The sequence below is a fragment of the Musca domestica genome, unplaced genomic scaffold (assembly GCF_030504385.1).
Source record: "Musca domestica strain aabys unplaced genomic scaffold, Musca_domestica.polishedcontigs.V.1.1 20, whole genome shotgun sequence".
NCBI classification, from domain to species: Eukaryota; Metazoa; Arthropoda; class Insecta; order Diptera; family Muscidae; genus Musca; species Musca domestica.
Window position 1 is genome coordinate 321,275 of NW_026712250.1, and position 24,698 is coordinate 345,972.

The following is a 24,698-nucleotide window of genomic DNA, read 5'->3' on the forward strand; positions in this document are numbered from 1 at the left end:
AATAACTTTTGATGTCTTGATGCTAACTCTAGTCCGAAACGTTTCTTTTTTATTTCATATCCTTGCTACATAAATAATTACGCATTTTGTTGTTGGTCTCAACATTTATTTCTACTTTCACCTTTTTGCAAATGTGCATGGTAATGATTATTAGTACATATTAATGTTTCTGTTTGCAAAACGCTGAGCAATGCTTATTCGGCTGTTGGCGCGTAACGCCTGCGGTGATGATAAGTTTAACAAAAATTCTGGTCAGCATGACAAGCAAGATATGAATGATACTCGCGAGCGTAGAGGGGAACGAACAATGTTCAATAGCTTTCATTCGTGAAGATTAGATTTCGGTGGCGGTCGTATAACCCTCTAAACGGAGAGAATTCGAAACGGGAATTTCACTTGGCACAACGGGGCCGAAGTCCAATGTGTGCTCCTGTTTTCGAACGTAAGACTATTGTTGTCAACCGTTGCACCTCGGGTCCCAAGGGCAGCAGCTCGAAATGGAGCAACATTTTCGTGATTACCGATTTCATTTCCAGCATGGCGAAGCGTTGGCCAATACAGTTGCGGGGTCCAGCAGAGAATGGTGTGTACAAGAATGGGTTCACGTGCGATTTGGAATCACCATCGCCAAAGAAGCGATCCGGCCTAAATGCATCCGGCTCGGGAAAGTAGTCGGGATTGCGCATAATTAGTGAAAACGACAAAACGACATTCGTGTTGGCCGGCAAAGTCACATCACCTGCAAGGGGAAAGTCGAGGGAATTGATAAGAAGGGGGACCTGTGTTGAGGGATGTGCCTATCGTAATTACCCAATTGGACATCCTCTGTAATTTCTCGGCCAATAGCAGGTACGGGAGGAAAAAGTCTTAGCGATTCCTTGATCACACATTCCAGATATTTCATATCCTGTAGATCCCGATAGGACAAAACTTTGTCGGGATCTTGTCCAACGATTTGGCAAATTTCCTCGAATAGACGAGCCTGTACTTCCGGATGCCTGGCAATGAGGTACAAGGCAAACGATATGCCGCTAGTGGTGGTGTCGTGGCCCTCAAACATGAATGTGTCCACCTCTTCGCGGATGTCTTCATTGCTCAACGGTTCTCCGTCAACGGTAGATTGCAAGAGTATGTCGAGAAAAGCCATGCGTTGCTTTCGGCCATAGTGCTCGTACTCGTCTTCGTCCTCCTCCTCGGAAGGAGGGTCAGCTACAAAAGTTCTTCGTTAATCCCCAGTATCAGATTTAGTCGCATGCAATGCATTTACCTTTGTTGCTGGCCTCCCTCATTGACTTTTCCAAGGCTTGTCTCCGCTTTTCGATTACCTGGGTTGTGAACCTGTGCATGACGCCAATGCAACGCTGCGTTTCCCTGTACACCTTTGGCGAGGTGAGTTTGAAGAGGAACGACGTTCTTTGCGATGGATTAACAAAGCGTTTGGACATTACCGTCGATACGCTGAAAGAGGAATTCGTTCACATACGAGAACATATCACAGGCCTTACTTACTAATTTAACGCTTTCACATATTCAAACTCCTGGTTTTCTTGGGCGTGAACCTTAACACCCATTGCCGTTTCTAAAATGAATGAATGAATCGAAAGTCCCTTAAGAAGCTACATTGCCAAACCGTGGAGAATCCCTTACCCGATATGGTGTCTAGGGCCATGCGACACACAACTGGAAACATGTCAATGGCAGTTTGACCATCGGCCTGAGCGAGCAAATTCTTTGCCATAACGGTACTTTGCTGATCGAACACCTCGACGAATTGTTCCAGAATCTTGAAGTGAAAAGCTGGTGTTATAATCTTGCGGCGCGTATGCCACTTCTTGCCATTGCTCAGCAGCAGCCCACGACCCAACCAGTCGATCAAAAATTCATAGAAGCTGCTCTTGGTTATCTGGTGCTGGCTGCTCAAAAGGGCCTCGCAAAGCTTGGGATCAGTTACCCGCAAATGCATTTGATTGAAAACCCAGAAACGATAGATCTTGCCATACGTGGCCGTGTTCTCCTTCAAGACTGCCTCTATGTCTGGAAAATGATACACGCACACAACACCAACATAAGTTCGTGTGGGATGATACGTCCTGATGGACGACGGTACTCACTTTCAGTGTTTACGTTTCTGAGTCGCAAGGAATTGCCAAGGATGGGCAACGCTTTCGGCCCACTAATATTTGATTTTGCCAAGAAAGCGTCTGTTTGTTTTTTGTGCAGATAATCCCAAGCAATCAGAATGGCCAGTATGGCCAACGTCAGCTCCAGCAGCATGTTCTTCTCTGTTGGAGTTATCAGTTGACACTATTCGGTGTTGTTCGGTTCACAGCTTCTCGTGTTCTACTCTCGCTCTCTCCTTCAATTTTCCAACACACACAGGTTCTCATGCACACGCTCCAAACGCTAGAGGCAATCGATACAGTAGGAATTAGGGATTCCGTCGAAGATTGGAACGTGAATGGAACATTAACTTGAGCTCTTCTATGTCCCCACAACAAATCGCCACAATTCCTCTGACCATTGAAGGTTTTACTAATTCCCCATTCAAGAGCCACTAAAATATTTGGGAGGAAATCAAAAGCTTAAATCCGCTGATCACATGCAAACATTACTAATGATGGGGCGAGATCTGAAGATTATTTATAGCCTGAAAATATACAATACGCGGACACATTTGAATTGTTTTGAGTTGTTTTTCCTCAGCTTCAAAAATTTGTAAGCCTCATGAAAGGTCTTAAACGTTAGTCCTTTAAAACGCAAACTATGAAACCTCTCTATTTGTAGTTTAAGGAGTTCCTCTATCTATCTATCTCTTCCCCTTATACCAAAATACATATGATATTGAAAAATAAGCCTTCACCACCTTTTTCAATACTTCCCCTTCATAAATTTATATTTTGGCATAAAACACAAATTCCAACCTCTAATCCGAGAATTTTAAAATTCCCCGATTTCTCGATTGGCATCACACGGGAAACGCGTATAAACATTCAAGCTCTCACTGCAAACTTGTTCTGAGTTCCCCATGACAGCAGCTGAATTTCCTTATCTGTGGAATGGAGCGTTGTTCTCCGTCAGTAGTGTCGCGATTTCAAACAAAGCACTTGGTTGCGGACGATAACAAGTCGACGTGTTCTCTGGAAATAAACTCGACCCCTTCCCCCTCAAAAGTTTTTTTTTTGTTTTTAATTAATAGATTGCTACACACACAAACACACACACACACACACACATACAGACATTTGTTTTTGCATCAGTGACCACAGCTAGTCGTAGAAATGTGGGCGACCCTTCTCATCGGTGCATTTGTTTTGCTTTTAATCTGGGACTACCTCAACAAAAAGCACCGCAATGAGGTATTGACAAGGTCGAAAATTACTGGAGGTGTCAATTTGCCCCTGGTAGGCAGGGCGTTGCACATGATCGGCGCCACTTCGGAAAGTAGGCTAATCAATGGTCAACCCCAGAGCAGACTGGTACTTACGTAATCTTTTCTCCTTCGCCTAGATTCCATCGATCGCATACGACAATTTTCTCGGGAAAATGGAAAAATCTTCTACACTTGGATACTGCACGAACTGGTGATTTTTTGCGCCGATCCAAAAATATTGGATACCCTGCTGAGCAGTCCCGTCAACATAACGAAGAACAATGTCTACGACATGTTGTCCCTGTGGCTGGGCGACGGTCTTCTCATGAGCACGGGCAAGAAATGGCACACGCGACGTAAAATCATCACGCCCAGTTTCCATTTCAAAATCCTGGAGGAGTTTGTGGAGATATTTGATCGTCAAACCAATGTCATGGTCGAGAAATTGAGAGAGAAGGCCGGAGATCCGAATACACCATTGGATATGTTTCCTTTCGTTTGCTTAACAGCCTTGGACATCATTGTAGAGACCGCGATGGGGGTCCAAGTCGATGCCCAGCTAAATCCCGATATCGGCTATGTGAATTCCGTTAAAATGTAAGTCAGCCATGGTGAACCATTCCTGGACAAACCATCTATTTAGGTGATGTGTGCGTGTGTTTTCAGTGTGACAAAAATAATCTCTGACCGCTTGAGGAAACCATTGTGGCGCACCGATAGCCTCTTCAAGATCTTTGCCCCCTCCATTTATCGCAGAATGATGAAGCACATCAATGAAATGCAGAGCTTCACCAAAAATGTGATTGAGAAACGGCGAGAAGCTCTGGAGGACATAATTAGTGTGGACCAGCCACCATCCGATGAGGAAGAAACCTTCACCAAGGGAAGTAAACAGCACATGGCATTGCTGGACATATTACTTCGGGCTACGGTCGAGGGTAGGCCTCTTAGCAACGAAGACATTCGAGAGGAGGTGGAGACATTTATGTTTGAGGGTCATGACACCACCACCAGTGGCACGTCGTTTGCACTGTATCTTATATCCCGTCACCCCGAAGTGCAGAGCAAACTTCTGGAAGAGATCGCAGATGTAATTGGGACAGATGCGAACACTGCTCCCACATACCGCCAACTGCAGGATCTGCGTTACATGGAGTGTGTCATAAAGGAATCCATGCGTCTGTATCCGCCAGTGCCAATCATCGGCAGATATTTTGCAGAGGATACCGATTTGAGTAGGACCCGCCCGATGGCTAAAATATGAACGCGAATGACCACTTTCCTTTCACTTTCCTTTCCCTTTCAGATGGTGTTGTTATTCCCGGCAACTGTCATTTCAATATTCCACTATTTGTAGTTCTGCGAGATCCTGACTATTTCCAAGACGCCAATGAATTTAGACCGGAGCGTTTCTTTGCCGAAAACGCCGAAGATATCTACCCCTTTGCCTATACTCCGTTTAGTGCCGGGCCACGTAACTGTATTGGGCAAAAGTATGCCATGCTGGAGATGAAAAGTGTCATAAGTAAAATATTGCGACACTTTGAACTCCTCCCGATTGGGCCAGACGTAATACCGTCGCTGAGTTTAATTCTACGTTCGACGACCGGTACTCAGATGGGTCTCAGAGCAAGAAACGCATTTCAATAAAGCATTTGTTTTTAAATTTTTACATTTCTCTGTTGTGTTTCGAACAAACTATGTACTATTGTTTATATGTATGTGCATAAATACATATGTATATATGTATGTATGTAAGGAACGTGTGCCGAAATGCACTTCAAAATGCTTTTATGAGAGCCAAAATAGCTAATAAATAAATGTAACTTCCCTGTAAAATATACCAAAAATAGCATAGAAGTAACCTTTTCGGTGAGCTATCCCCTGTCTCATGTATGTACCACTACCACTCGATTTAATTAGCAGCGGAATTATTCTCATGGAGAGCATAAAAACAAACGAAGTGTTGAAATAGCCAAGACTGTTTGTCTAGATAACATTGATCTTCGTTGGATTGTAGTCATGTTGAGTGTATTATAAATTCTGGAAAATCGAGAGAGGGAGAGTAAGAGAGGGAGAGTCAGTGAGAATAAAAAAAGATGAACATAGATGCTGTAATATAACCTGTTATTACCAGGTGAGTCGGCGGGCATGAGGTCAAACAACTCACGCAACTTTGGAACTTAGAGTGGAGCGAAACATATTTTAAAGCAATGGCGAGCTAAATATTAAAAAATGCACTTTAAGGGAGAAATAAAAGTACACATTTTTCTAATTTCTTTTTAAGGCGACTAGCCAGATCACAAAATGTGCAATTCATCATCCACTTCAAGGCATCAATGTCCAACATTTTTCGATATTTGATACACTCATAATACATACATCACCGAACATAAATTCTTGTCCAAGCCGGGGCAACCTAATACACACTTCTTATTATCACTTTGCTGTTCTCTGTTTTGATAACAAAAAAATGGACTCTCTATTCTTAGATTTGCCCAATTTATTTTTTGTGAATACAACATGCATAAGTTCTTCGAGCGTTTCTGGTAATTTAGTATAGATTTCGATTTCGATATATGAAGACAGACGGGCGGACGGTCGGCGGGAGAGGCAAATAAAATCGAGAATAAAAATGATTTTGGAAATTGTTTTTGTGTTTGTGACGTTGCTTTTGTTATGGGACTATTTATCTAAAAAGCGACGCAATGACATGCTGAGCTACATGAAAGGGCCCAAACCTTTGCCGGTTGTGGGGAATGTTCTCTCATATCGTGGCCAAAATCCCGAACGTAAGTAAAGGTTGGCTGGCATGTGAAGTGGATCCGTTTCAAACTCGTAGAAAAATTCAATATGCGGAATTGTGCATTTAAAAACTCTTTATGAGTTTTATCCCCAGATATTAAAAAGACTTGTGGTCGATTCTCAGTTTTTTTTGGCGCTGATGAGCAAATCTCCTATCTCCTACAATTACCTGTACAAAAATAGAATAAACATAACAAAAAATGAATTAAAATGTATTGTTACTAAAAAAGTTTACTACGACAATGTTTGCAGACTGGCGGAATGGATCATCGTGCTCTAGCATTTGAATCAATGAAACTCTTGACTTTTGTTTTACCAACGGATTTTTCGAATGGTTTGGACTTTTACCCAAGCATGTGGGCCAACAACTACGAACTGATTAAAAGCCGTCGTATCTTTATGTCCGACATTAACTCTATTTTAGGAATGAGAACAGTACTGGTTTTACCTTGCGCCATTTCAATGGTCGACTGAAATCCGTTAGATTACCATCGAGTGTATTTGTTTGATAAGATGCGGTGAAGCACGTCATCTAATCTCTACAGATGCATTCAGCCATGAAACTGGAAACATAGTCAGTTAACTGAATGAATATTAGAAATAAAATGTAATTAACGTCTTATTTTCACATCAGATCAGTCTAATGCCTCCGAGTATAAATCTCAGATCAGAATGTGAGCCAAATATCCTATTAATATGTAATGTAAACAAACCTAATCATGCATTACCCGTAGGGGTAAGCTATTAGATGATGATAATTTACTTTTCTTGGCGTAGGGTGAGCGACTACAGAGCCGAGTGTTGCGAGTTGAAGACTCGTCATGGGCAATGAGAAGAAAGACTCAATAAAATACCATGACTTGTTGATGAAGACGTAAGAATTTATCGTAAACTTCAAATAATAAAATTAAAACTAGCCGCAGGCAAAGTAAACAAAAGGATTGCCCTGAAATGCCCTGAAATGGCATTATACAGGTGCTTTTCATACTTGTTTGTCGACCTTTAGTGGCCAGAAAATACCTACTTATTTCGGATTAGTAGGGTGATTTGTAATCAGTTACGAAAATGCATTGGAAATGTAGGCTCGGCTATAGATAATCAGATCCAGTTTAATTGATACATCTTTCAGAAATCATGACATTCATTACCAACAACAGCAAAAAGTATGGCGACATGTACCGCGTATGGATACTACAACAGTTGGCTGTTTTCTCGTCGGATCCTCGTGATCTGGAGGTCATTCTCAGTTCGCCCCAGCACATAACCAAAAACAACTTGTACGAGTTGTTGCATCAGTGGCTGGGCACTGGTCTGCTGATGAGCACAGGTAGGCCAAGGGATTTCCGCATATCCGAACCGTGTTCTGATGGAGTGTCTTCCTCTTCATTTCAGGCAAGAAATGGCATTCGCGTCGTAAGATAATCACTCCAACATTCCATTTTAAAATCCTGGAGCAATTTGTGGAAATATTCGATCAGCAGAGTGGGGTAATGGTTAAAAAATTGAGCGATAAGGCCGATGGGAAGTCAGCAATTAATATCTTCCCAGTTATTTGTTCAATGGCTCTGGATATTATTGCAGGTAAGTTCCCGACCAGTGCATCACAATGGAGCTCACGTCTATTTTCTGATATTTTGTTGTTGTAGAAACTGCTATGGGCGTCAAAATCAATGCTCAAAATAATCCCAATTTTCCGTATGTCCAGGCCGTATTTACGTAAGTAAACCTTAAAATAACCTGTACGCAGGATTCCAATTTGTCTGAAATCTAAAAAAGATGGGGGATAATTGAGGGAACTTTGGGAAAGGATAAGTCTTGAATTGTAGGACTTGAAACCGTTCTTTTCACAACTATATCACATAGCTTCACACATATGTATGTACCGTGCACGTACGTATGTATGTATCAATGTTTGTTGGGTATATTTAATCAGACAACTCAAGTGTTGTTGCAAATGCATACTGCAATTGTGTCCACACACAACAAAATCGGGAGGGGAGGGGGTAAATTTAGCGCACACTCGCTTCATGGCCAATCCCATCTTTATTGCAGTGCGTATGATAAACGAATGGCCAAATAGATATTACTCATACGCATCAGTATTCCGACACTAGCATTGTTCCTGGCGAACTCTTTACATTGCCATTCTTACAGCGTCACCAACATTACCACCAAGCGCTTCATCAACGTTTGGCATCGAATCGATTGGATATTCCGTCTGACGGCGCCCACAGAATACAAGCGATTGAACGAGAGCATCCGATTGATGCACCAATTTACCGAGAACATAATTATGGAGCGAAGGGAGTCACTGCAAAAGACCATTGACCAAAATCGATCCCTCGAAGAGGATGACCTCGGACAGAAGAAGCGCATGGCCTTGTTGGATGTGCTATTGCAGTCAACCATCAATGGGGCTCCCCTGAGCAATGAAGACATCCGCGAAGAGGTGGATACATTCATGTTTGAGGGCCACGACACCACCACCAGTGGCATATCATTCGCCCTCTACCTCATTGCCAGACATCCCGACGTCCAAAAGAAATTAATGGAGGAGATCGTAGAAGTGCTGGGCACCGACAAAGAGCGTCCAGTGTCGCTGAGGGATTTGGGTGAATTGAAATACCTGGAGTGTGTTATAAAGGAGTCATTGCGTCTTTATCCACCAGTACCTATGATTGGTCGATATTTCACCGAAGACGTTGAAATTCGTAAGTACACGAATATCCTATCGTGGAATATGGAAAACAATAGACCTCTCTTGTTTTTTTGCAGGTGGCAAGAAAATTCCGGCTGGTACCAATTTCACAATGGGCTTTTTCGTGTGCCTCCGCAATCCCAAATATTTCCCCGATCCGGACTCCTTTAAGCCGGAACGTTTCCTTGTGGAGAACGGGGCCAACATCGATCCCTATGCTTATATTCCATTTTCGGCGGGTCCTCGTAACTGCATTGGCCAGAAGTTTGCTGTTTTGGAAATGAAGAGCACCATAAGCAAAATGTTGCGCCACTACGAACTACTGCCCTTGGGACCCGACGTCAGACCGATGATGAATTTAATTTTGCGCTCGGCCAATGGAAACCACATTGGATTGAAGCCCAGACAGTATTAAGTCGACAATGCATTTTGTTTTAGTTTTTTTTTTCCACGCCGAACAGTAAATGAAAGAAAGAATAATAAATTTGTTGCAAAAATGTAACAGAAATTCAGACGATCAATCGTTGTAAATGCCCTGTGACACAGCCCAAAAAAAAAAATTAAGGAAGCCAACGACGCCGAGGATATCTCTTGTTTGTAAATGAGTGAAAAAAAAACAACGTTCAACTTGGTCGATAGTTGACAAGCTATAGTTTCGCAGCTGAATTGAAGTGTGTGTGTGTGTGTCGGTGTGTTCGCGGACATTGCCTGTGCCGCGAAGAAATAAAAAACAACAATTTGCCTTATCGCATGGCACGTGTGTGCCAATTTTAAAACTGCCGATTGTTGCATTTTTTGTCGGCTATTTGAACGCCTTTCTCTCTTCGGACACTGCCAGTAGTCGTTTGACATTCGTGGGGAACTGTTATACTTAAGTTTCGTAGAAACCTCCATCATTCGTCATTGGAAAAGCCGTGTGTCTGAAAGCTCGAAAGCTTTTCGTAAAGAACTACAAAGTTCCCTGCATTTTCTTTTCCTCACATTGGCATCAAAGAACCCGATTTCGCAGATAAGAAAACAACAAAACGCAAGGCATCTGTGACGTATTTTCGTTTTGTTCGAAATCGATATTGAACGCAATCAGGTTGTCGGCACGAATGCACTTAAATGGTGTGGTGGACGAAGTAACGGAAAACTTGTTGTTTTTTAACTATTTTCCCGAGAGAAGTAGTCAGGGGTCGGGAACACCGTGTTATAGATTAGCCTCTGTATCTAATCTAAGGACGGTAACTATGATCTAATCTTTGGTTGAATATTTTCCTACCTTGGGTGTTTCCTTTAGGCAGTGCACCTTCGTAAAAATGCTATGGCCAATACTTTTAGCCGTGTTTGCAATCCTCCTGGTGGCAGACTACTCTAGACGCCAGAAAGTCATCGCCACCTTGGGAAATATTCCCTTGGTTTCCCACATACCCTTTATTGGAACGATTGCGGTGCTCTTTCAGTTAAATCCCGACAGTAAGATCGGCCAGAATTCAAAGAAGCTTCTAATCAATAAATCACCTCCATTGTTTGTTTGCTAGACTACGACAGGAAGTGGCATGAATTCATACTCAGATACGGCAAGACATTCGGGTCCTTTCTGCTTGGCATGGTCTTTGTGGTTACCACGGATCATCGAATTGTGGACGCATTGCTAGCCAGCAACGAGAATTTAAGCAAGAACTTTGTATACAAAATGCTCACCAGTTGGCTGGGCAATGGACTCTTGCTGAGCAGCGGAAAATCGTGGCAGACAATGCGAAAAATCATCACACCCACGTTCCACTTCAAAATACTGGAGGGGTTTGTAGAGGTATTTGATCGACAAAGTGACGCCCTGATTGCCAAACTGAAATCGAAGGCCGATGGAATCACTCCTGTCAATATTTACGAACCAGTGGGACTCCTAACTTTGGATATAATTGCTGGTACTGCTGTCCAACTTGTCTGTAATTCTTTGACTTGCTTCTAACCAAAATTTGATTGCAGAGACCGCAATGGGAGTTGTCATCAATGCCCAGTCGGATTTGAAGTCAGACTTAATCCAAGCCGTCAATGAGTGAGTGTTGTGGCAGAATGGTTTGCATCATCACTAAATAATTGTTCGAATTGTTGTCAGAGTTACAGATATAATGGCGAATCGCTTTGTACGCCCCCATCTATCCTTCCAGCTCCTGGCATGGAATACGCACATGAAACTGAAGCAGGGCATCAATGTTATGCATGCCTTTACTGAGAGAATTATCGAGGAGCGCAAGCAATCGCTTCTGCATGCCGATGCAAGGTACAGGACAGACGAGATGGAGTTTGACGGTGATGGTGTTGGTGCAAAGAAGCGTCTAGCATTTCTAGATGTTCTGCTACAGGCCCGGGTTGATGGACAGCCCCTGCTCGATAAGCAAATTCACGATGAGGTCAACACTTTCATGTTCGAAGGCCATGACACCACCACATCGGCCATATCATTTTGCCTCTATGCACTATCGCGTCACCCAGAAATTCAGGACAAAGTTTTTGAAGAGATCCGATCGAATTTCGGTGATGATTTGATTCGGCGAATCAGCTACGCGGACTTGCAAAAAATGAATTATTTGAATTGCGTTATAAAAGAGTCGCTGCGTCTATTTCCACCAATACCGGCTGTTGGCCGTTGCCTGGACAGGGAGTTGAAGCTGGGTAAGAATAAGAAAAAAAAGAGAGTAAATGGTTGGGGCGTTGCTACATTGTTTATCGTTTGGTGCAGTTTTAGACTTAAGTCCCCTTTAGTGGATCAAGTTGGGGAACGTCATGGGCACCGGACAGAATTAACCTTTCCCCTTTGTTCTGGGTTCCGCATCAAACAAAACAAAAAAAGTCATCAACAATGACACCAACACGGACCGTTGACCTGTGTTGCAGCATGAGCTTGTGTTGTAATCATGGTACAATAAAAAGGTAAGGTGGAGCTACTAGCTGATTACAATTTTACAAAGTGTGTCCGACTTTGTTTGCGTATTTTGTGTGTGTGTATTTATTGTTTTGAAAAACAAAAACGCAATATTTTCGAAATCAATGATAGTGCGGAGCGCGAATTAATGATATTTAACTAGTTTAGCCATTGAATTGAAAGATTGAACTGTTTGGAGCATAGTTTTGAAAAAACGAGGCAAACATTGCATTTAACTTTGGCACTTTTTTAAAATAATTTTAAAAATGACGAAAAAAAAAAACACAATGCGAATGAAAACAGCTTGTTGCATAAGATTTTGAATATTTCTGACAGAAAGCGGGTATAGCCTCAGGGCTTTATATCTATAGTTTTACGAAGCTGTTCTATCTCCTTATTGTACCATGATTGTAATGTATCGAAGCCATTTGACTTGTTTAACCAATTAGCAAGCAAGCCATGGCCAGCATCTTTACTGTGTTCCTGTTTTACTTAAAACTTCAATTTGATAAAAACCCCAATTTGTGGCATTCTATTTTTCAGACGACTGCACCATACCTCGCCGCGCTAACGTTGTCATTTTGCTTTGGGAAATTCTGAGGGACCCTGACAACTTCGTTGATCCATTATCCTTCAAGCCCGATCGCCATCAAAATGAGGGCAATACCAAAGCGACTGGCTACAGTAACATACCATTCAGTGCGGGACCAAGGAATTGCATAGGACAACGATTCGCCCTATATGAAATGCGCACAATACTGATAAAGATTCTGAGAAACTTTGAATTGCTGCCACTAGGCGAAGAAGTCCAAGTTTCGATGAAAATAGTTTTGCGTTCCAAGAATGGTGTAAATATTGGACTGAAGCCCAGGCAGTATCAATGATCTTTAATCAATGTACATGTGTAAGATGGAAATTTGAAAACTAAAAATGTTATTGTTTAATATATGTATATCTCAGTAGCTCTACCTTCAGATCTGAATTCCTCTACTGGGTGAGCTTATTGAATATACCTTTGTAGGAAGGATCCAATTCTTGTTCTTTACAGCGTTCTCTAAAACTTGACGTAGCAGACACATTTTTTATATCTTCCCCACTGTGGTGAAATACACGTCATATCACAAAATCTCTCAAATAATAATGTTGTAAAAGCTGATTATTTTTAGAATTAACCAATTGTTATATTTTCCGATTAGAAACATAAACATTTTTTTGTATTATTCATTTCTATGTTCAACACACAAAAGAATAAATTGTTTATTTTTCAATGTTGACATTGTTCAAATTTGAAATTATGTACGTCATCTAAAATTCTTTATAAACCAAATCATGGCGTAATTAGTACAAAGTAACTGCAAGTGCTGACGTAATGTTGTTAGCAACAGTAGTATCAAATGTATTTCCAATAATGGCAAATTGTCAATAATATTAACTATAAAAATTAAAAACGATGCTTCTTTCCTCATTTCAGAATAAAATGTATTCCTAAATTAAAGGATTATGCTTTGTATAGTCGTAGTTATTGTCAGTTTTCATTGCCTAGAAAACAGGTTCCCATCTCTGATTTATGAATATACAATGGAGTCATAAATATACATGTTTCCAATGAGATGTTGTCAAGTGAATAATTTCGAAAAAAAAATATAGCCATTTCAAATAGCCCTAACAATTTCAGCATTTTCTGTAATTTACCCTGTCAATTTTCACTGCATAGAAGAAAAGTTTCCATCTCTGATATGTGAATATGCACTGGAGTTATAGGCTCTGTTACAGATCTGCAAGAATGTAAAAGTTTTTACTACGATAACCGATTTTCCCTCATTGTACAATGAAATAAAGGTAACCTCATTTCAAATTAGCATTCCCAGCTCTGCATTTTCAATTTCAATGCATAAAAAACAGTTTCCATCTCTGATTTTGTGTGTATACAATGGAATTATGAATATAGATGTTGGCAATGAGAAAAAGATTGTAAACATATGATTACATGACTTTACCTTCTTAGTTCTAACATGATGCTGTAGATGCAAATGTACCATTAATGGGCTAAATAAATATCGAACGTGTTTTGAACTTGATTCAAATCGAGCACGAAAAATTTGCTCTATTCCAGATCATAGTACAATAAAAAGGTAAGTTAGAGCGATTCCTATTCAATTTTTTCCTAAGTGTGCCCGACTTCTGCCAATTTTGTGTATGGATTAATTTTTTGAAAAACGAGAAAAAATATTTTCAAAAATCAATGATTGGAAGACACATGAATTGCGGCTCGTGTATTAAAGCTATTAACAAGTATAGCCATGAAATTGAAAGATTGAACAGTTAGGATCATTTTTTTTTTTTTTTTTTTTTTGAGAGAAAAATCCAGACATTAAGTTCATTTTCGCGGTATTTAACTCATTTTAAAAATGAGGAAAAATATAAGAAAAAAATGAAAATAATTTTGAATGAGTCTGACAGGAAGCGGGCATAACATCAGGGCTGTATTTTTGTAGTTTTACGAAGCTGTTTTACCTCCTTATTGTACCATGTTCCAAATGTAAAACTTTTTACTACGATAACCGATTTTTCTTTATGATATCGAAAAAAATGCAAAACAAGGAGATTCTTGCAGGTTCTGGAACAGAGCAAGAGTTTCCGACAACCTAATAATAAGAACGTCATAATCATATGATTGAACAATGCTACCTTGATACTTCTACCCACTTTTATAATCGTTGTACGTTGCGGACTGTTAAACAAAAACAGCATAGTATTTGCTAAGGTGATTTCTGGGGCGCAACTGCTGTCATTAATGTTCGCTAGTGTGTAGTGTACTTTAAATATGATTCATGAAATTATCGATATGTTCGATAAATCTTTTGGATTTTTTTTGCTACCTACATGTCCCTATTTCACACAGAATTGTGAAGTGGACGTGAGCGACGGACTAGAATTTATCTTTTGTTAAGAAAATAGCTAGCAAATTACACGGCGCGAAGTAACAAACATATTTATATTTGCAAATCCATCGGAAATTTAATCTAACCGAGGCTTTATTAAGACCACAAAGAGGCCAGAGCTCGTTCGTCCGCTCTCGTAAAAAAGTGTACATTAATTCTTAAAAAAATTACAATAAACTATTGCAACTTGGTGTTGGTGTGTATTTTGTGAAAAATAAAATGGGGGTGTTCGATGCAAACAATTTTCATTTTGGAAGTCTTCGCCAGAAGGGAAAATATATTTGCAGTGTCTATTTTATGGTGATGGTGGTGGTGGTAGTGGCGCGTGTGTGTTGCTACTGGGAAATAGTTGAGGGTGGCCAAAGAGTGCATGAAATCAATGTGGAATTGTGTATAAATGAAATAAAGAATCTTTTAGAGCCTAGACAGTTTAGCAAATGAATGAACATTTTTGGAATCTTGAATGAATTTGCAGATTCCATATTCCTACAAAATGAAATGACGCTAAAGACACATGCACACATACAAGCACACCTTACACATTTTCATCGTCTGTATAAAAAAAGATTGTTGTGTTTGTGTGCTCCATGCTGTACATTGTTTTTGCTCCCCATTCAAAAACAATTTATATTGACTCGCCAATAAAATTTGTTTACAAAGATTCGGCATAATTAATTGAAATGTTAATTTTTTGTGAGAGCATAAGTTTTTTTTTTATTTTTTTTCTTACCTAAGCCGGTTACTCTCTCAAGATCAATAGGGAAAAGTTGCCACATGTTTTCAAATGTATTAAATGCTGGGATTTCTTCCCTCTTTACGGTATAGGTTTTTCGTTTTGTTTTTTATACGAACATATTCAATATTTTTTTATTATTTTTAAAGTTATTACTTTGTCTTGTTTTATTGCACGCATTATGCATAAATGTTGAAATATGTCTAATTTCAGCAGTTTGACTTTGAAACACTAACTGGACACCAATATTTGAATTGCCGTAAACTTATTTAGAATTTTCCATGGAAGAATTACGTTTCGCCTAAAGAAAATACCTCATAAAACATGTATATATAGGTTTTTTTTTATTAAATTCTTGATTTCTGAAAAGCTTATTAAAATGCATCTTTAAAGTCACGCAATTAATTTAATTTTGAAATTTTAGTCTACATTTTATGGGAAAAGAATTAGTTGGGAATCGCACATGTACCAGCCACACGCTGTCTTAATTTTGAAATTTTAGTTTACATTTTTTTCTTTTTTGTTTAATGGGACTTCTTTTCTTTTTTTAATTTTTCAGTTTTCACCTAATTTTAAGTTTTAGCCATCATGTATGGTCAAAATGTTCGAAACGTTTCCTATTATCCACCCTATGGCTATAATGGATATAAGCAAAGGTAATTTTTAATTTCAAAATATTGTTTTTTTATATATATTTTGTTATGTTTATTAATTTTGTGATGTTTATTTAATCTTTAATTAAAATATTAAGACTTAAAGACAGACTTATACTTGGCACAGCAAGGTGTTCAACTAGCCGTTCCAAATCATACAAAAACTTCCAAATTTGTTTCCCAATTGCAGCTGCTTCGTACTGTGATTTCAATAATGCATTTTGACATTTAAATTGATAATTATCTAGTCTTGATCGGCCGATATGGGTCTTCAAAGAAAATTTATGAAAAACTAAAGAATATGACAATTTATCCCCGAATGAATATTCTATTATCCAAGAATTCTTAAATACAATTTTTTATTTTTCTATAGGAGGGGGGCTTAATTTAGCCGGTTTCATATTAAATAGCATCTACGTTACATTCACAGAAACTCTGCCCTCTGCAGTTTTTGTGTTTCATCCCTTTATTTATATTTCTAATCATTGTGTACGTTTTTTGCCTACTTTTAGGCTGTGATTTCTTTTAAGAGATTATGCCATATATTGTATAAGTTGAGGAGCACACAAACCTAGGCACAAACAAAATGTTTGTAATTTGGTAGGAGGGCAGTAGTTTGCTTTTGTGTCTAGTGCATGTAAAAAAGCATAGAAGACGACTACGAAAAAGAAGAAAAATGTATTGTAGGTGAAAGATATTAACATTGGCAGTGTTTCGATGTCATCCTCGTAGCTGTACGTCGTCCCTGTCACCCCAACCGTTGTTGCCTTTGCTTAAAAGAAAGAACCTAAAATTATAATAGAAAAAGAAAATGACAAACCGTGTGTAACGGCATTCATATTTCCGCAAATAAAAAATCAATCAATGCAATTAAAAGTGTTGTTGGTTTCTTTGATTTGACGACAATTGAACACCTAAGTATTTTACTTTTGTGTCGATTGGCTGACCCCTTTGACCTTTCATAGATGAATATATATGTATATATAGAATTTTACTGTGTTAAAAAAGCGACTTAACCAATACATTAGCGAAATAGAAAAAAGGATAACAGCTGAAGAAGTAAAAAAAAAAATAATTACCTCCAACATCTTAAAAGCCAAGAAAACTGAACAAAGTTATCGCAAAGGATTAAAGCGAACGCAAGCAGCAGCGGCACAGATCAATCATGTATCGGTAAATATCAACAATTATTCAACAGAGTATTAATATTGATTTTATGACAATTGTCTTGTTTTTATGATTGCAATTAATGGAAATACGTTTAAAAAATATGGGTTTTTTCACTTTTCTTTTTTTTTGCATCCTTGGTCCTCAGAAGGTATTGGTATATTTGAATAAGAAAAATGATGTATTCTTCAACCTATTGTTTCGAATACGTCGAATGCAAGCATATTGAAACTATCCGTTCCCTATGTTTGTTGTTCGTTTCCAACTCAAAGTAATTGTAAATATTTGCCAAGTAATTTGATTTGTTTTTTCGCCCACACCATGGATGTTGAGACATTTGCGCCCATTGTTATGGTATGGCGAATAGGGAAAAAAGAGAACTCTTCCTCAATTAGATACAATAATATTTTAATAGCATTGTACAAGAGAGCAAACAGATGCAAGAAATAAAGGGTGTTCCTTTTACATTAACCATAAAAAAGATTTGCCAATTTACCGCCTCATATTGACTGCCAATGAGAACACCACTGGCTAGTTGTTAGTCCACAAAGCCAAAAAGATGAACTAGAATAGCCCTTGAATTCACTTTTTACAGTTTTGATAATATTAAAACTTTGATATGCCACCAAACCGCTGGAAAATTGTTCCCATTAAGAAATTTTGGGGGCCAGTGATTTTTTTCGTGATGTCTTTGACTGAATATCTCCCATTTTATTAATGCAATAATAACCATATCCATAAATATCTATTGCAGCTTTTTTTTCAATTCAGGAGGTTCCTGTTCCTTTCTGTTGAGAACTACTCCGTTAACATTATGATCATCATGAGTCTTGTGGGCGTTAAGAATTTTGGCGAAAAACCTAATCATTTTTATCATCGAGAACAGCGTTAGTTTGTAGCAATATTTGCTACTTATCATTGCGAGACATCAAAGCACCAGCATAAATCATAATAGTCGAAACTCAGCAAAAAATTGCGAAGTGACTCACTTCTCTGGTGTGGATTTGGCAGAATTAAAGATAAATCTTTGAATTTGTCTGTCGCCAGTAATGGGTGCGAGAAAAAAAATCAATATTCCCCACATTCGTAGGCACTTGGCTGTTTCAGATTAACATTTAGATGCTGCAAATTGGCTGTTGGGCTGTTTACTAAAATTTGTGTGTGAACACATTTTTGTATTTTTTTCTTTATTTTGTTTTCTATGCTTGTTTGCAAATTGAGATTTTTATGGCCATCATATTGGAACAAAAACTGAACTACTGTGCCATTCCCATAGATTCTAGGGGTCCATTTTTTTAGCTCACACACAACACTTTCTTTAGCAAAATATCAACAAACCAACTCCAACTCCATAATGAGGACTCTAATACTGTAACCAAATTGTATAATCTTTTTTTTCACGGCCTGCTCTTTCAACGTATAGATGCATAGAATTGCAAGCACCTTGAGACTTGAAGGAGCTGATGTTCTTAATTTTGAAAGAGAAAAAAAAAAAAACGTTTTGAATGGTCTTCTGGTTTTGAAAGTTGCTGTGGTGTTCTTGATAGCAAAGCAGACAAGTGCTCCAAGGCTTCGTTAATATAAAATAAAAAGTACTGCCTCACATCTCCGTAGGCTTTAAGCCACAAGTTTATTCATTTCACACATTATTTGCTATTTGTTTGTTTGCTTTCGGCTTGTTTGATATGCCTATTTAAATGCGTTAGATGATAAGAAAATTAAATTAATGGCCCTAAAGTGATTACCAAATGAAACTGAAATAAATCAGTAAAAAAGATGTTTAGCTGTTCTTCATTTCTGAATTAATTTGGGAAAATTCGCCGATATCCAAGTCCTGACTTCTAAAAGAATCATTGTACTTGATTAGTTGGTGTTTTGTTTAACCAAACAATTTGACATTATTAACAGTCATTCCCTAGTGCTGTGAACATAATCTAGACCTAGAAGCCAGTATTGCATTGTTGTAATAAAATCAAGCTTTTTTCTCCGATTCATTTTTTGTTGTTTAGCGGCTTCTTAATTTTGTATAATTTCACCCCCTCCCGCCACAATCTTTTTTCTTGTGGTAAATCTTTCGTACTGTTTTTTTCTTTACAACGTTCTGCTGGTGTTGTTTGTCCGGCCTATATGGTCGATTGGTTGGAAGCAGTCAGTGGCTGGCTGACGACATTTCATTATTGTAATGTAAAAATGAAGTAATTTAGGTCAAGTGCTAAATACATTGAAGCTGGGAAATCTGTCGAACCCCCGTTGAGCCAGAATCGCTATGAATGAGGAAGGTATATACACGCGGAGGCAGAGAAGCATGGGAGAACAATAGCTACAGAGAGAGGCTTTGTTTTTTGCTGTTTATTTCGCTAGGAAAGAAAAACAAAACACCAGCCACAATGGTGACGCCAATAAAGATGTTTATCCTTTTAGGCTGCAGAGACAAAACGCATAAACTATTGACTAGACCCATACCGCCACGGCTACGCTAAAACATTTACATGCTTTCCCCGGATGACATAAATCATTAGAAGGGCAACATTAGTAGCTAAGACAAGGCATGGGATGGGGGGAGGGAGGTAGATCGGATAAATTGATGTCAATTTTTTCTGTAAGAAATAAACAAAAGAAGGACGCACTGCGGAAAAAAAATTTGCTTACCACTAATTTTTTTGTTTCTATTTATGAATATTTGTTGGTATAGTATCCATTACTTCCACTCCTCATGTGGGAAATACTTATCGGTCAGTGAGTTCATAAAAGTTTTGGGCTTAACGTTAATCATCATGTTGCTGTTGACAAGTATTATTTTAATGACATTCAAATTCTGGTGTAATCTATAATTCCGAATCGATTTAGATATCGATGTGAAATAGTGCTATCAGTTAGGCCTCTCGTCTACGACGATTAGTTCTAAATTCCATAACAAAAATGTATGGAAATAAAAGAATTTTTACACTTTACTCAATGTCTAATCTCGGAGATATGACTAGCAACATTAAAAGAATCATCTTTCGGAATACTTTATTATTCTAGGTAAAATTAAGAAGATTAAGTCATTCAAAACAAGCATATCCATCTCTACATTTCCTGTGATATACTTTGTCAAATTTCATTGTAAATAATACGGGTTCCCACGAGATGTCAAATGAATAATTTTGAAAAAAAAATGTTTAATATGACTTTGCCTTTTTAGTTTAGTATAAGTCAATAATTAATATAAGTAAATAATTTGTGAATTTTCGAAATTCTGCTGTAATGTAGAAAACCCATCGAAAACTTAGATTTCATACCAATTGAGATGATTTTTTACATATATTTTCAATATCATAATATTTCTCTAGAGAATATTCCTCTTATGCATCTTTTTAAGCGAGCAAATGCGAATTCTATCCTCTATGGGCTTATCCTTTCATGGGCACTACCACTCTATTGACTGCACTCCAAACATTTTTCCTGATTTTGGTATGGTTTTCAATCTCTAATTACATTGTTCTTAAACATTTAAAATATCATTTTTCCTTTACTGCTTTCTCATAAAAAGTAAACCCCATATTCTTAAAAAAATTATGGAAATTATGTGGAATTCATGTTTCTATGACCTGAAGGGAGGACATGTTTCCATTAAACTCATTGGAACGGGCAATAAAAATCCCTGTCCATTAGAAAACAGGTTCTTTAAACCTTTTTTTTTAAAGAAAATAGAATCCCATTTGCGGCAGGTTGTAGGTGTTAAAAATCAAAGAAACTTAGGTTATGTATAAATGTCTTTTTATTTCATTGTTTTTGTGAAACTTCACTATATTTCCGCTTTCGTCACTACATGGAGCAAATGTGTTCTGCTTTCAAATCACAGTGGCTCGAACACCAAACATTATAGGTAACAGTTCCGCCATTAATAACCTCGATATAAAACGGCTTTGATTTGACAATTTTTATAGTGGAGGCTATTAAAGTGTATGTAAGGGTCTGAATAGAACTACGACAAGTTTTCATATAATTGATACTAGCTTTTAATTGGTGCCTTAAAATTCTATTATATATTTATGATGATGATCTTAGCCCATTCGATTTAAGACAGTTAAAATTAAAAATATATTCACATATCTGGAGGTTTGTAAACTAAGATTAACATTTTATTTGGTTTTATAAATACTTGAATTGTGTAAATTCCAGCCTGAGGGAGGGAATCGTTGTTTTCCAAACAGCCAAACACACATACAGAACATGAAGAATTATTCGCACATGACTAGAGGTCAAATAGAAGAAGCATTCAGGAAATACAACGTTTTCATTTGCTATGCATGAATGTCTTGAAGAGGAAACAGGAACCTGAATTCTTTACAATGGTTTGTTTGCCTGCGAAACGTGAGATTATGTATGTGCGGTGGATGGATATACATACATATGTAGTGAAAATCTTTGCTGTTTACATGTAGTCGAAGTGTGCGACTTTGATTTCGGAATAATCTACAAATGATGTTGTAAACAAATTCCCACAATGACTTCTGATGTGTGTTGACTTACATGGCGTTGAATGATTCTCGTGACCATCACTGAAAATATCCCTCGGAAGTCGAAAATTGCTCTACGATTTCTCTTAATTGTCCACAGTATTTTGGCAGTTGTGAAATGACGTCAAAGGCGGCGCCATTTTACAAAATGTCATTGCAAGTTCGTGTTCGTGTTCATCTCCAGTCATCTTTGTCGTTGTCGTTGTCTTTAAATTCAAATTTACTTTTACAATTAAATTTATCATCTCCTTTTTTATGTGAATGATTTTTATGGCTTTGCTTCAGCAGAAGTAGCCGACCATTAGGTGGTAGACTAAACGTCGCCATTCTGAAAGCATTCACTTTTCCATTTTTTTGTTTTGTTTTGGTTTTGTAGTTGTTGTTTTTTTGTTCTCCCGGCAAGGATGGTTTTTCGTGGCTCCGCAACTCACTTAAAATGTTTGCATGCAACATTCTTTTGGCATGCAAAATGGATGCGAATCGGGGTCACAAGTAAGGGTTGAAAGGTTAAATTATACCATAAACAATGACTCTGTTCAATGGATGGCTACAATTGCGAAAATTGCAAAATAGAATTCGATTGTAAAATAGTGAGTTAATGCATATTGTTTCATTTTAAAATGTTGGACTAAAATTCGAAGAGAGTGGTCACGATTCAACCATAGTTGCCTATTGATAATACTGGAAACATTCTCCCAAGAATTCCCACCGCAATAAGCTCATCTAAAATGGACTGCTACTGTTTTATTTGTTTCATGTGTGTCTAATGTTTACACATGAATTACTCGTAGAATAAAAAACAACAACGACAACAACGCATGCTTTTTTTAATAGCTTCTGTATGCAATTTGTTGCATATTGTAAGGCTAATCAATGAGTGAAAACATGTATGTTTGTGGGTATTTGCTCTTATATTCAATTGCACATATGTACACACGTCATTACTTGTTCGCATGCTTCGGATTGTATGATTATTTGAGGTTTTCCGTGCCGGATCGGTATAAGACCACAGAATGGGATATTGAAATTCAAAACTGCTAATAATCATGCATAACATCGACAATGAGAGATGGACATTATTTTTTTTTTAATTAAATTTGGAACTTGTAGTGTAATGAGGCAGTACTCACACTGGTACAATATGTATTATTGGTACGACATTCATCCCTAGCCTTCAAATATCATCACAAGGAACTAATATTCTGTGAAATTCTTGGAGCAATTATTCATCCACATACCCGACGGATAGGTCTCAACTTATAATAACCCTCTTTGTAGGGCATAGCTGCAGTAAGATGCCTTGCATTTTTGCAGTACAAAAAAAACAGCTTAAGAATTTAAAGTTTCTTCCTTAGAGCTAACATGTCTAAAGAATGCTGTAGAATCTCCGTCCATTTAATTCCCTGCAGCAGGAGTTTTTCCATCCATTCTTTAGGTATTTATTCATTGTAATCCATTGAAAAAAAAAAACAATGATAATTCTAAATGTTTCATGAACTATGAACTATTGTGTGCACAGTAAAACATTTATATAATAGAATCGGACATTTTGAATTGTGTAAATTGATGGTCGCTCATAAATCGGGACTGAGAGTCCGCGCTCACACTCTCTATTGTAAGATAAACATACCATTTGAAAATACGATTCAGAATTACTGGTGCCCACTGTTTGTTATTCATATCTCAAATTTATTTGTCTCCTTGTTTGGTTTAAATATTTACAAAAATGTATAGAAATAAGTAAAACGGGAATGTATGTAGCATGCGGGGAAGGACAGTTGGGTTGGGGGAATGTGAAACTTCACAAGAATAATTCATTCGGAAAATTGTGGTGAATTCGTTGTTGGCCGTCCCACATCCTCGCAGCACCATTCGAAAGAGAAAATATTCTTTGGAATAAAAGTTTTTTGAATTTGAAAATAATTGCGTCGAATCTAGGCCTTCTCTCATAGACTCACTTTTGCTTTGTTATTCAGTTGTTGGTAACATTTGTTGCCAGTGCTCTTGTTCCGATTATTGTTGAATCAATAACACGGGATTTTATTTTCAATCTCCTTTCACTTGCTCTGGCCAGTGGCTTAACGATGATGATAATATGCTGCCCCATTGGCAGTGATTTGGTTGGTTTGCTTGCCTTTGATCAAGGATTTGCGAACAATTAGGCGCTCATCCATCATCAGATCTGTCGGCGTCAATATTTTTGAAAAGAAATTTGTTTTTAATTTTGCTAATAATGGTTAAGAGAGGGTTTATTTTTGATTTTTCTTTTTTTTTTTTAAGTAATTGCCTTCCGAAGCAAGCATTAACTTTGAAGGTTCGCGATTTGGCCATTCTGCAAACATCATAATTATAAATGAAATTGATCTGCCAGCGATTTTAATATGTGCAATGAACAAGTTAATTGTCAATTTCGGTTGTAAAATTGAAAGCAAAAGGATGCGATGTAGTCTGGACACAGCAGAACACTTTTAACTTATGTGTTTTGAGATGTTTAAAATCGATATTGGGTTGCTTATTTTAGCAATAGCGGGCTGGTGTTTCAAAGTGTATATAATTGTATATAATTGAAGGGATTTATTTTATTGCGTATCTGTCGACCGAGGGATGGGACAACATCCCCATCCCGAGTCTTGCAAATCTTTATCAGTAAAATTTTATTTTTTGAATAGTTTCCTTCTAAATATCGAACGTTCCCAACACTTAGGGATCGCGAACACATCATGATCCGCATCATGATGGGTTATCAGAAAGCATTAGTAAATCCAGCTACAGATATACAATTTTAGGGATTTTTTTTATTTCTCTAAGACTCTATGGAGTTTATGACGTGGACCTTTTAAATTGTTATAGATTGTATCCACGCTATACATTAAGACTATAAATTAACTTGTGTGGCCATCAAGTCATAAAGAATTACTCC

General features: G+C 37.9%; 5 protein-coding genes across 22 annotated transcripts in view; 4 read left to right on the forward strand and 1 right to left on the reverse strand.

Moving 5' to 3' along the window:
• Positions 1-65: 65 nt before the first annotated feature.
• LOC101897841 (cytochrome P450 4d2) lies at positions 66-2,517 on the reverse strand. The gene is made up of 6 exons (XM_005177251.4): positions 2,112-2,517; positions 1,648-2,034; positions 1,510-1,579; positions 1,268-1,458; positions 811-1,209; positions 66-739 (listed from the first exon to the last, which is right to left on the reverse strand). The coding sequence occupies exons 1-6, from the start codon at positions 2,272-2,274 to the stop codon at positions 393-395; spliced, it is 1,557 nt and encodes a 518-aa protein (XP_005177308.2). The 5' UTR covers positions 2,275-2,517; the 3' UTR covers positions 66-392.
• A 541-nt stretch (positions 2,518-3,058) lies between these two features.
• LOC131802292 (cytochrome P450 4d2-like) lies at positions 3,059-5,044 on the forward strand. The gene is made up of 4 exons (XM_059122279.1): positions 3,059-3,441; positions 3,508-3,967; positions 4,037-4,605; positions 4,677-5,044. Exons 1-4 carry the CDS (start codon positions 3,279-3,281, stop codon positions 5,018-5,020), a joined length of 1,536 nt encoding a protein of 511 aa, XP_058978262.1. The 5' UTR covers positions 3,059-3,278; the 3' UTR covers positions 5,021-5,044.
• Positions 5,045-5,180: 136 nt separating this feature from the next.
• LOC101898004 (cytochrome P450 4d2) lies at positions 5,181-9,387 on the forward strand. 3 transcript variants are annotated; one of them, XM_011298154.3, is made up of 6 exons: positions 5,181-5,507; positions 7,305-7,502; positions 7,568-7,756; positions 7,822-7,891; positions 8,330-8,886; positions 8,951-9,387. In XM_011298154.3, the coding sequence occupies exons 2-6, from the start codon at positions 7,310-7,312 to the stop codon at positions 9,286-9,288; spliced, it is 1,347 nt and encodes a 448-aa protein (XP_011296456.2). In that variant the 5' UTR covers positions 5,181-5,507; positions 7,305-7,309; the 3' UTR covers positions 9,289-9,387. The 3 variants fall into 3 exon arrangements, with proteins under 3 accessions (XP_011296456.2, XP_005177309.2, XP_058978265.1); XM_005177252.4 differs by lacking the exon at positions 5,181-5,507 and adding an exon at positions 5,519-6,162; XM_059122282.1 differs by lacking the exon at positions 5,181-5,507 and adding an exon at positions 6,636-6,782.
• Positions 9,388-9,527: 140 nt separating this feature from the next.
• LOC101898177 (cytochrome P450 4ae1) lies at positions 9,528-13,642 on the forward strand. 8 transcript variants are annotated; one of them, XR_002195593.2, is made up of 8 exons: positions 9,528-10,099; positions 10,160-10,331; positions 10,397-10,783; positions 10,845-10,914; positions 10,975-11,531; positions 12,325-12,685; positions 12,742-12,775; positions 12,830-13,642. XR_002195593.2 is itself a non-coding variant. In XM_011298155.3 (7 exons), exons 1-6 carry the CDS (start codon positions 9,971-9,973, stop codon positions 12,663-12,665), a joined length of 1,656 nt encoding a protein of 551 aa, XP_011296457.2. In that variant the 5' UTR covers positions 9,528-9,970; the 3' UTR covers positions 12,666-12,685; positions 12,742-13,642. The 8 variants fall into 8 exon arrangements, 4 of the variants coding, with proteins under 4 accessions (XP_011296457.2, XP_005177311.2, XP_005177310.2 ...); XR_002195592.2 differs by having other exon boundaries at positions 12,745-12,775; XR_009342129.1 differs by having other exon boundaries at positions 12,325-12,775.
• Positions 13,643-14,674: 1,032 nt separating this feature from the next.
• Sxl (sex-lethal homolog) overlaps positions 14,675-24,698 on the forward strand; it is a 31,797-nt gene continuing 21,773 nt past the window's right edge. For 4 of the 9 annotated variants that reach the window (XM_011298128.3, XM_005177256.4, XM_059122229.1 and 1 more), the window contains exons 1-2: positions 14,675-14,919; positions 16,016-16,112. In XM_011298128.3, the coding sequence (XP_011296430.1) occupies positions 16,045-16,112 (68 nt within the window). In that variant the 5' untranslated portion in view covers positions 14,675-14,919; positions 16,016-16,044. 9 annotated transcript variants of the gene reach the window in all.

Excerpts from the sequence above, each read along its gene's own strand:
- LOC101897841 (XM_005177251.4), bottom strand. The coding sequence starts at position 2,274 with ATGCTGCTGGAGCTGACGTTGGCCATACTGGCCATTCTGATTGCTTGG. Across the intron at positions 2,035-2,111 it reads CAGAAACGTAAACACTGAAA|ACATAGAGGCAGTCTTGAAG; the intron begins GTGAGTACCGTC and ends ATCATTTTCCAG. Across the intron at positions 1,210-1,267 it reads GAGGGAGGCCAGCAACAAAG|CTGACCCTCCTTCCGAGGAG; the intron begins GTAAATGCATTG and ends GAACTTTTGTAG.
- LOC131802292 (XM_059122279.1), top strand. The coding sequence starts at position 3,279 with ATGTGGGCGACCCTTCTCATCGGTGCATTTGTTTTGCTTTTAATCTGG. Across the intron at positions 3,442-3,507 it reads GATCGGCGCCACTTCGGAAA|ATTCCATCGATCGCATACGA; the intron begins GTAGGCTAATCA and ends TCCTTCGCCTAG. Across the intron at positions 3,968-4,036 it reads TATGTGAATTCCGTTAAAAT|TGTGACAAAAATAATCTCTG; the intron begins GTAAGTCAGCCA and ends GTGTGTTTTCAG.
- LOC101898004 (XM_005177252.4), top strand. The coding sequence starts at position 6,006 with ATGATTTTGGAAATTGTTTTTGTGTTTGTGACGTTGCTTTTGTTATGG. Across the intron at positions 7,892-8,329 it reads TATGTCCAGGCCGTATTTAC|CGTCACCAACATTACCACCA; the intron begins GTAAGTAAACCT and ends CCATTCTTACAG. Across the intron at positions 8,887-8,950 it reads CACCGAAGACGTTGAAATTC|GTGGCAAGAAAATTCCGGCT; the intron begins GTAAGTACACGA and ends GTTTTTTTGCAG.
- LOC101898177 (XM_005177253.4), top strand. The coding sequence starts at position 9,971 with ATGCACTTAAATGGTGTGGTGGACGAAGTAACGGAAAACTTGTTGTTT. Across the intron at positions 10,332-10,396 it reads CTTTCAGTTAAATCCCGACA|ACTACGACAGGAAGTGGCAT; the intron begins GTAAGATCGGCC and ends TTTGTTTGCTAG. Across the intron at positions 10,784-10,844 it reads AACTTTGGATATAATTGCTG|AGACCGCAATGGGAGTTGTC; the intron begins GTACTGCTGTCC and ends ATTTGATTGCAG.